Genomic DNA, 10,833 nt, shown 5'->3' on the forward strand with positions numbered 1-10,833 from the left:
GTATGCGCAGAGTTAGGAATACAATGCGCTCAACTTAACCCAGTTCAGAGACCAGTTACACAGCATATAATCGATCGGCTTGATGAAGTGAAGGACAGATCCATCAAGACTGGCACTTTTGCAGTAGAGCGGGTATGTTCACAAAACATGGTCCTGCAGGATCATTGAGTCAGCATTCCACCAAGCAAAAAACTATCATCCCTCCGAAAAACATGTCGACACCTTTTGATGCAGCTTGCTGTTTTCCCCACATCACACGTCTCTGCTCAAATTGGTAACAGTAGCGCACCGGCAGCAATAGCATCAAGTACCGCTTCTGAGCATGACGAAGTTACTGAGCTTCTTCAGAAACTGTCATCCCAGAACGCTTTCCATCAGCGTGAAGCCGCAGGCGCGCTTCGCCAGCTCGCGAAGCACAGTGCCGATCATCGTGAACGCATCGGGGGATCTGGGGGCATCCCTGTCCTCGTGAGATTGCTGTCTTTGACGACTGATCTTAGCACCCAGGAGCATGTGGTCACCACTCTCCTCATCATTTCTGTCAACCGAGAGAACAGACGGAGGATTGTTTCCTCTGGGGCTGTTGCCGGGATCGTGTGGGCGATAGAGAGGGGCAACATGAGCCCCCTTGCGCTACTGTCAATCCTTTCCAACGGCCCCGAGGGAGTGGCAGCTATCAGTGCCGCTGCCGCTGTCATACCAAGTCTGGTTGGAGTTATCAGGAATGGATCCCAGCGAGCAAGGCAAATGCAGTTGCTATCCTGTTGCGTCTCTGTGATGGCGAAGGCGAGCAGCAGCGACAGAACCTTACTCAGGCACATGAGCATGGCCTCCCGCCCTTGCTGGCGGAGAAAGGAAAGCAGCAGCACACTCAGGGGGAAAAGCAAAGTGACCCGGCTGCTCCGACTAATGAATAACTAGTGAATGAGGCACGTTTGTGCCGCCAAATTTACAAGATATTTTACGTATGAGCTGGTGGCATTTTCCTTATCTACTTGTTACTTGTTCAATCCTAATAACTGTTTTCAAGTATTGCATATATTTGCCTCTACATTGCGTACGTATCCAAGGATTTCATACCAAACCATATTGATAATTTGTTTTTATTCATCTTTACCAATTTATTGTACTAGATACTATTGAAACCGCAGCCCTCTAGCTACCTCTCCTCTCACTCGAACAGAGGTGAAAGAAGAAGAACCGTGGACACAAGATTTTCTGGCCGACAACGAACGCCGCCACGAGCGCTCAAACGCCTCAATCTTTTCTTTTGTACAATGGCTACATGGCTTACACTCGGCCCATACGCTCCTGTGATACGCTCGCCCAGGCTGCGCACACGACACGCTTCAACCCACACACGAGCCACACCCGCCATGGACTCGACTGTGCACTCACAGCGGTCGTCACCACCACGGGCATGGCTTATGGCCAACACTCCCCCCCCCCCCCGGCCCTAAGCCATGATTGTGCTGCCCATCCTGACGCACAGGACACCGGCTCCTCCTCGACGCGGGAACGCCCTTCTTCATCTCCGGCAACACACGCCGTAGCTTCTCTTCCCGGTGCATTGACGCCGCCGGCCGCAACAACCACCCCTTTCTATGTGCTGACATGTATGCCGGCCGCTGGCAAGTGCACCAGCATGAACTGTGTGGTGTTTTTTAAAACTAACATTGTATGCCGACCGCTGACAAGGTGTCGGCATGAACTTTGAGCGACGGCATGGCCGCTAGCATGATCTACGGCCGTGGGCCTTTTAAAATTTGTGCACGGACATAATACGGATCGGCGCATTGGACCCAAATCAAAAAGAGGACGGACACCGAGCGGGCGGCCTACCCCGAAATCACTAATTAAGAGTTGCAAAGAACACTCCACTTTCCCAGGTCGCGACAAGTGGCGCACTTGCAGCGCGCCACTTGTCGCAACCTGGAAGTTTTCCCTTTTTTCGTAGATCTGTTTATTCAAAACGTTTTATCTCTTAAACCGTGCGTCCAAATCTCGAACCGTTTTCACCGTTGGATTCCTCGCGTCGAGATCTTCAAAACTAGATCCCATGTTGATAGGTTTTGAGGAACTTTTTTTTCACGAAAAAACCGGACGAAAAAAACCAGGCGAAAAAACCGAACCGGGAGCACTGTTTTTTTCTCTTTCCGAAAGAGGCACGCCCGTGCCTCTCGCGAAATCACAACCGTACCTCTCGTGGAAGCAAAACCATGACTCTCGTGGAAGAAAAAAACAGAAAACGCGTTTTTTCCGTTTCCGAGAGGCACGGCCGTGACTCTCGCGAACGCACAACCGTGCCTCTCGCGAAAGCAAAACCGTGACTCTCGCGAAAGAAAAAAAACAGAAAACGCGTATTTTTTTCCCTTTTCGAGAGGCACGGCCGTGACTTTCGCGTAGGCACAACCGTGCCTCTCGCAGAAGCAAAACCGTGACTCTCATGAAAGAAAAAAAAATAGAAAACGCGTTTTGTTTTTCCCTTTCCGAGATGCACGGCCGTGACTCTCGCGAAAGCACAACCGTGCCTCTCGCGAAAGAAAACTGTGACTCTCGCGAAAGAAAAAAAACAAAAAACACGTTTTTTTTCGTTTCTGAAAGGCACGGCCGTGACTCTCGATAAAGCACAACCGTAACTTTCGCGAAAGGAAAAAAAAAAGAAAACGCGTTTTTTCGCGCAAATTTTTTTTTTTGAATATTTTTTGATCGAAAAGCTAAGAAAGAGCGGGGGAAAACCAAAACGTCGAAAAACCCCGAAAAAACCGTTTGAAAAGCCGAAAACGCGTGCGGAAAAATAAAAAAACAAAATCCGAAGAGAGCGTCCAAAGCGCGACACGTGGCGAATGGCTGAGAGCGCGCCAAGTGGCGCTGATCGTTGCGAGGCTCGCGAAGGAGCGCTCGTTTAACTAGTTGCTCCCGGCCTACCCAAACGGATAAAAAACGGACAAAAGCACAATCCGTTTGGGTCGGCGCGTTGGAGTTGCTCTAACCTGGCCCAAATAAGCCCATAACAATCTGCCCGACAGGATGGCATCACCACTTGAGATTTAGTTCGTTGGATGATGTATTCCTTGACCTAGAACGACTCGTGTCGTCTCCGACTAAATTGATCGCTAGCGCTCCCTCCAGCCGACCGACGGTGTCCGGTGGAGCACGCTTGCTGTCATCGCCGAGCACCATCGGCATCGGCCGATCCTCTCAACATCTCCGACTTTACGCGCGATTAACCTGAGCCCTAAGGTATATCTGAGAACTGGAATTTACAAGCTTATTTTATATTAACCTATCGAGAATTGCATAAGGCTAGAGATGAATCAAAAGCAACGAACGTAGTATTTTTACTTTTCAATTTTGTTGGGCATCAAGATGAGAAATAAACCGCCAACAACTGAGTACGTATTAAGCCAGTAGATTCGTAGAGCTATATATTATACGCTTGAAGAAAAAAGTGTAGGCGGCTTTCTTTGAAACTCCAAATAATTAATGTATTGTTCCAGTTTGATATCGATGTCGTATTTAAGACTTTGTAGTTGAACTGTTTGTACGTTTAGGGCTTTTTTTTTCTTCATTTGGTCTCCCTTGATTATATGATGCGAATCCCTTGATTATGTGATGCAGATCAGATCCATAGTTCCACACCCTCTGAACTCCCTACAGTTTTTGCAACTTCCGCCCCATGGCCAACAACTCAACTTCTTCAGTTAACAAGCCAATATCCGAGACCTCCTCGAGATGCCTGACAGAGTGTGTCACCATCGCCCACAACTTCGAGGTGACTAAATACTCGCTGCTCGAGGGTATGGGTATTGGCAAGTTCGTTACCTCGAGCACATTCAGCGTCGGTGGCTACGAGTGGAACATCCTGATCTACCCTGATGGGAGCAATGAGGAGGACAAAGCTGCCTACATGTCGGCCTTCCTGTGTTTCTGTAGGGGGGCAACAGCCGGTGTCAAGGTGAAGTACACTTTGAGTTTATTGGAGAAAGATGGGACAGCTAGTGTTATGGGGGGCGAAAGACGTACCTTTCCGCCGGTAGGTGAGACTTGGGGCTGGGCCATGTTTATTGACAAGTCTAAGCTGAAGGAACTGCTATCCCGCAATGACGACTGCTTCACAATCAGGTGTGTTTTGACCGTCATAAAAGACACTCGCACGGAAGATGCAAGCACAGCCGTAGTACCACTCCCACCGTCGGACCTGCACACACACTTTGCAAACATGTTGAAGGATGGACACGGCATGGATGTGACATTCAGTGTTGGCGGCCAACTCTTCAGTGCACACAGATGCGTGTTGGCCGCCCGATCATCTGTCTTCAAGGCTGAACTTTTTGGTCAGATGAAGGAGACTTCTTCGAAATGCATTGAGATTGATGATATGGAGACAACCATCTTCGAGGCACTTCTTCACTTTATATACACAGACTCATTGCCTAGTAACTGGGATTTGGATCAGAATGTGGAATTGCAGCACTTGCTGGTTGCCGCAGATCGGTATGGACTTGACCGGTTAAAGGCTATGTGTGAAGGGAAGCTATGCCAGAGAATCGATGTGCAAACAGTTGCAACCACCCTTGCGTTAGCGGAGCAGCACCACGCCTTGCAACTCAAGGGTGCTTGTCTCACATACCTTTCTTCACAGGGGGTGCTTCGAGCTGTCAAGGAGACTGATGGATTCAAGCACCTCGCTGCAAGCTGCCCATGGATTATGATGGACATTTTAGACAAGGTCGCGCCACCATCGTGAGTATGAAGCGGTCTGGCTCAGAATTTATGTTTTTCGAGTGTGGAGATCTGGTGGTACTCTATCGTTTTTTATGATGTGTTGAATGTACCCATTCTAAGACCGAACTTCTCTTCATGAATGTGTGATTTGTACTCTGAATTATTGGCACTAAAATTTCTAGGAAAATGCGCATGTTTCTTTCTTTCTTTCTTTCTTTTGTGTTGTTTTGTTTTTCTCTTACTTTTGGCAGTAAAATCTCCTATAGAACCAAACGGCACAAGGACTGAAGCTCTGTACCTGATCTTATTTGCTACACTGCAGTCTCTTCAACTACTATACATCCCCAGTTAACTCTTTACTTGTGATCAGATGAATGCTTAAATGGCTTCGCACATGCAGGCCGCACGATGCGCCGGTGTCTGATGGCACAACAGGCCACAGCTTGTTTTTGATTCCTCATGTTTCATTACCGCTGGGATGGAATGTACAAAAGATAGCGTCTACTACTCCAGCTCAGCACGAAGTAAGCTATGTCAGGGAATTGATTTGCAAATAGACAATCATGTGTATAATCATAGACATGTGTAATTTATCAATCAAAACATCATGGCCAATTTTGACATAGGTTGAGGTCGTGTTATTGGTGGTGGGGTGACCCACTGCTCCGCCTCTACCTCCTCCTCCTCCACCGATGGCCGAAAGCCTCCTTGTCACTCCTTGTCGTCTTCGTTGTTCGAGCTTGAGGAATTGTCCGACACAGCCTTGGGCGGAGGTGCTAGAATGAGTAGGTGAAACAGTGGGTCGGAAGCAGCCTCAGAATGGCCAATTCGAGCCCGATTTTGGTGTGGTTTGGGAAAAATGGTTGGCGGCGGCAAAGAACTCGTGTTTGTGGAGGATGCCGGTGGGAATTTATCATGGCGAGGAGGTGAATCAGCATCGTACCGCCCAGTTTGCCACTTTTTCGAGGGAGAGGAGCCGAAGCGGTGATCAAAGGAATTTGGAACGCCTCTAAGCCTGAGGCGGTACAAAGTAAACAAGATACATTATTGACCAGCCACTATTAACCAGTCAGTGATAAAAAAATGAGAGATGAGCCAGTACATAACAACCAGTCAATGAGAAGGTGGGCTCAAATATAACCCATAAATCAGTTATCTCTGACCGGCCTAAAACTAGCCGGTCTGTGCAGAGTTGCTAGAATCGCCTGTCAACATTCATCATTGACGGTTTTTGGTGGTCGGTCAGTGATGAACCCGCGTGGACACTGGCCGGTTAATTAATGATGAGGGGTCAGTAGTGTTTTGAGCTGTAGTAGTGTTTGAAGTTACTTGCGAATGGCCTCCCGAAAAAGAAGAAATTCTTTGTTGATATGACTAGTGTATCATTGCTATTAAGGCAGGATGTCACACCGCCCCCCTGGGCGGCAGCGACGCTTCACGACGTTGAGAAGCATCTCTTTGCAGTTTTTCTCGCAGATCTATTTCCCTACGAAGGTCCTCCTTCGACACGAGATCATATAACCGTCGCTTGCTCGACCACGCCTCACCTTGGTTACAGATAGGTACCACCTACACAGAAGTGCTCGAGAGAGGAGGGAGATTTGGGATACAACACATAGACCTACCAAAATGAGCCGACTGTCACACTTCAAAGAGAGTGATGGAAAACCTATGAATGGAACTAGGGTTCCCTTCTTGACAACTTCGGTTGCACTAGGAGGAGCCCCCAAAGCACCAGATTTCTTGACAACTTCGGTCGCACCCACACTGGCTTAATCGCACAAGCCATGTGCGCAGAATCGACCGAGGTCATGCAGGTAGCTATCCCAACTGGCGCGGTCAGACAAACCTGCCTTAGGGATCTGAAGGGTAAGGCCAAACTGACATGATCGGACCCCATCGACCCTGAGCCCCACTGGGTCAAGCCGAGACCGCTTGGCGAGCGACCGATGGATTCAAGGCACGACCTTCATGGCCCGGATCATAGAGCAACTACCCAACAAGGCCCATCTAGGAATGCGTTTTCAATGCCAACCCTAGATCGAGCACCACCGCCGCTGACGTCGAGATTAAAGGAACCGTTGGGCACCCATATGTCCATGCCCACGTTGGCGAAGAGAGCGCCACTAGGACCACAGAGCTGATGCTGGAGGGCGCGTCTGCCTTAGCAACAGCGACTGCGGCCGGCCCCTGATTTTCATGAGGGGTGGGCCCCTTCCCTCCTACCAATCCAATAATGATGCCCCACATCACTAGTTACATAAAACACGTAAAGAAAATTACGTAGGTCTAGCATTACCCTATCTAAAATGCCCTCGCCCGCCAACAGGGGCCACCAGGGACGAGAACCTCGAACCATCTGCTCCTAGGGCAAAGGCTTGCCGTTGTCTCTGCTTCGTCAATCGTCATACACACATGTTGCAAGGCTCCATCGAGGAAGTCGCCAAGATGCGGTGCCACCGAAGAAGCCCCCTTATCCTTAGATCCTACTAGATATAGCTTAGCATCCTTTGACTCCGAATTAGAGTCACTATCTGGCTCGGATAGAGCTAGAACCGACCAAGAAGATCACCCGCCGATAGAGCTCCTTCATCACTACCCGCGGACAGCTGAACGGATGTCGGAGATCCACCGTGACTCCCCACGAAGAGAGAGGTCCGCGTCGGCCTTGAGAGTCACCAACCTTATTCGCTAGAGCCTGTCCGTAAATAATGTACCGGTTCGCCGTCACTCCAAATCAATACTCCAGGAGACATTATGTATTTTCGTGTCGAAGAGTGTTGGTAGCGAAGTCGCTGGACACATCTATTCTCCACAGTGATCTGGGATACAATGCTTTTCTATTTTATTATCATGTTGTTTGGCCTGCATTTATAAAAGGAACATGACAAAAGTTTGACCAGCAAAATAATCTACACTGAGTAATGACCACTGAAAAAAAATAGCGCGCAATAGCACCACTAATAGCACGCTATAGCATATAGAGAATTGTCTCGTTAAATAATCAATGTACAATGTCTCGCTAAGGGCATCTCCAGCCGTTGGCCCCCCAGGGGACGTCTAAAAGCGCCGCCTGGGGGCGAGTCAGTCCCCAGCCGTCGGCCCCCAGGCGCGTAGTAAAAAAAAACCGTTCGGTGAAGTTATGATAAAAACTAGTTAAATTTCGGTCAAACATGGCAAATTTCGGCAAAATTCGGCCAAACATTACATTAACCTAATCTAAAAAAAAGAAAGGGGCTGAATTCGTCGCCACCATCATCGTCGTCGGCCTTCTCCTCCTTGACGCGGGTGCCCCTGCTGGACCCCTGCCCGGCGTCGCCATGGCGAACAGGCGGCGGCGCGTCGTCGTCGTCGTCATCGCTGTCGCATAAGACGACGACCCCGCCTTCCTCGCGGCCGCGTCGGCGCTCCTCGAAGAGGCGTAGGGCGGCGCACTGGCGCTCCTTCTCCTTCTCGCGGCGCGCCTTCTCCATCGCAATGGAGTCCTAGCGCGCCCATTCGAGGGCCGCGTCGTCGTCGTCGAACTCCGCCTTCACCGGCGCCAGCCCCAGCTCCGTCTTTGGCTTGACGAAGCGCGGAGGAGCCGACGAGGAGGAGGCGCGCCGGCCGCCCTCGTTGATGACGATGCCGGCGCTGCGAGTGCGCCGGCCGAGCGGCGTCTCCGCCGCGGGCTCGGCCTTGACGCCGAGCAGCGCCGGAGAGCCGGAGGAGTGTGAAGAAGAGCGTGATGAGGAGGAAGAAGAGGAGGCGCCGAACCTCCTTGGCGCCCATGGCCCGACGCGTCGGTGCTGCGCCGTGGCGGCCACCCTCGCCGGGGGGTACGCCAACGGCGGGTCGTTGCCGCCCTCGAGGTACGTGAGCACGCCCTCGAGTGTGCGGCCGGGGACGCCCCACCAGAGGTGGCGCCCCTCGCTGTTCTTCCTGCCGCCGACCACCGACGCGCCGTTGGTGGACGCCAAGCGCTGCTGCTGGCGGCGCTCGAAATACGCCGCCCAGGCCGCGTGGTTGTCGGCGGCGTACTGGGGGAGGGAGAGTTCGGCGTCGGTGAGGGACGCGCGCACGATCTCGACCTCCTCGGCGAAGTACTTCGGCTTCGCCACGGCGTCGGGCAACGGGGGAATGGGCACTCCCTTGGCGCTGAGTCTCCACCTCGTTGGCCCGGCGCGCATGTCCGGCGGCGCCGGGATGTTCGCCTGGAACAGGAGCCAGGACTCCTGTTCGCGGAGATGACGACGACCGAAGCCGTTGGCCGCCGCCTCGTCTCCGGAGAAGCGTTCTGCCATGGCGACGGCGGGGCTGGGTGGGATCGGGAGAGGTAGAGGGAGGGGCTGGGCGGCGGCGCTCGGGAGAGGTAGGGAGAGGAAGGGGCTGGACGGCGGCGAGGGGCGGGGCTGGTGTGGGCACAGGCGAGTGGAGGCCGCCGGCTTTTATAGCCGGGCCGCGCCCGTGTGTACGCGTGCGAGGGAGGGGAGGCGTCGGCGCGCCGTCCCGTGACGCGCCGCCCGTGAGGAATCAATGGCAAGGCTGACCGGCGGCAGCCTTGCCATTGATTCCCCGCAGGAACCTAGGCCGTTGGGGGAAGACGAGGCGCCGAGTCGCTGACGCGGCTGGCCCGTGTCTTTTTCGCGCCAAAACAGCTCGCCCCGGCGCCCCCGGGCGCCCCAGCGCGCCGGGTTCGGCCTGAGTCCGCTGGCGCTGTTTTCGGCCCAAGCCGGCGAAAATCGGACTCCTGGGGGCGCGACTGGGCCGTTTTTTCGGCGCCTGCGCAGTCCGCTCCATGCACCATCGGCGGCAGGGCCAGATCTCTCAGCAAATGTCTCCTTTCTCGGAATCTCCTCAGACAGGCAACGCCTACTCAGCTCACCTCTCCCGGTATGCCCGCATCACGCCGGCCTCCCCAAGCACGTGAGGTCTTCATCATCCACTGTGACCACTGGTTTAGGGATTTTTGCGTCTGAAATTCATCTCTCGTTAAGCGGCTAAGCACACTGCAATGTCCAACACGCCGGAAATTCAGAGAGGAGGCCGCCCTCTTGCAAGCATATCAGGCTCAGATTGCCAATTCTGCACACCACGATTCAATTTCAGTATGAGTGTGAATTGGCATGCTAGCTGCAGGAATTCTGACATGGTTAATCTCTTCCTTATCATCCTCTGACCTTCTCATTAGCAATACCAAACAGCTCTTTTGATGGCAGTCAATAGTTCAAATTTGTGTCCCCAGCAAGGTTTTGGTTTCCGAATGAGGCAATTTTACCGAGTGGGACTGGTAAATGTGGTTACCACGGTTAGCGAGAAATACCAAGAAATACCGAGAATATTCGAGCGAATTTTGTACTTGAATTTTGAATTCAAATAAGTGAATGAACGAATATTCAAACCAGAGACCTCTCAAAACAGGAACTAGGTTGCTACCAACACGCCAGAACCAACTCACATGGCATTAATTAGATCCTACGTACTTTACAGTAAATCGAGTGTTTAAATTCAAAAATTTTAAAAAAGTGGTATTTTTTGTTCGGTATGTCGATTTACCCAGGGGCACGGAAATATGCGATAACCATAGGAAATCTTGAAATTTCGACCAGTAACCAAAACAGTGGTCCCCAGAGAACTGCAAACGGCTCCAAGCACTGATTAGTCCAATGAAGATATTGAGCAGCGCATCAGCGAGGTGGGAGAAGCCGGCGTCCAGGAAATGCCCCAGGTGGGCACGAGTGGCATGGCCAAAGGGATGGAGTGGACGTGAAATTGTGTCGAGAGGGTGTGGTGGTGCGGCGGCGGCTGGCAGGCTGGGTTTCAACAGCTTCCGGTCATGTCAGAAGCTTGACCCATTTTCGGCGACCAACGCATAGGTTCAGACAAGTTAGTAAGTTACAAACTACTCCCTCTGTCTCAAAATATAAGAACGCTTTTAACACTACACTAGTGTCAAAAACATTCTTATATTATGGGACGGGGGAAGTAGCAACAAGCTGGTATTTCTGGAACCCTTTACTTGTTCAAGAGCAGTGGGGGAACTAAAACATGCACATGAGGGGGCCTGGCCATTGAGATAACTCTCGAATGCAACAAGGTGTATGGAAGATATAAGAATTGAAGACG

General features: G+C 51.7%; 1 protein-coding gene across 1 annotated transcript; it reads left to right on the forward strand.

Moving 5' to 3' along the window:
- Positions 1-3,679: 3,679 nt before the first annotated feature.
- LOC125521032 (BTB/POZ and MATH domain-containing protein 2-like) lies at positions 3,680-4,750 on the forward strand. The gene has a single exon (XM_048686086.1). The coding sequence runs from the start codon at positions 3,680-3,682 to the stop codon at positions 4,748-4,750; it is 1,071 nt and encodes a 356-aa protein (XP_048542043.1).
- The last annotated feature ends 6,083 nt before the right edge of the window (positions 4,751-10,833 follow it).

Source organism: Triticum urartu, chromosome 7, assembly GCF_003073215.2.
Source record: "Triticum urartu cultivar G1812 chromosome 7, Tu2.1, whole genome shotgun sequence".
Classification (NCBI taxonomy): Eukaryota; Viridiplantae; Streptophyta; class Magnoliopsida; order Poales; family Poaceae; genus Triticum; species Triticum urartu.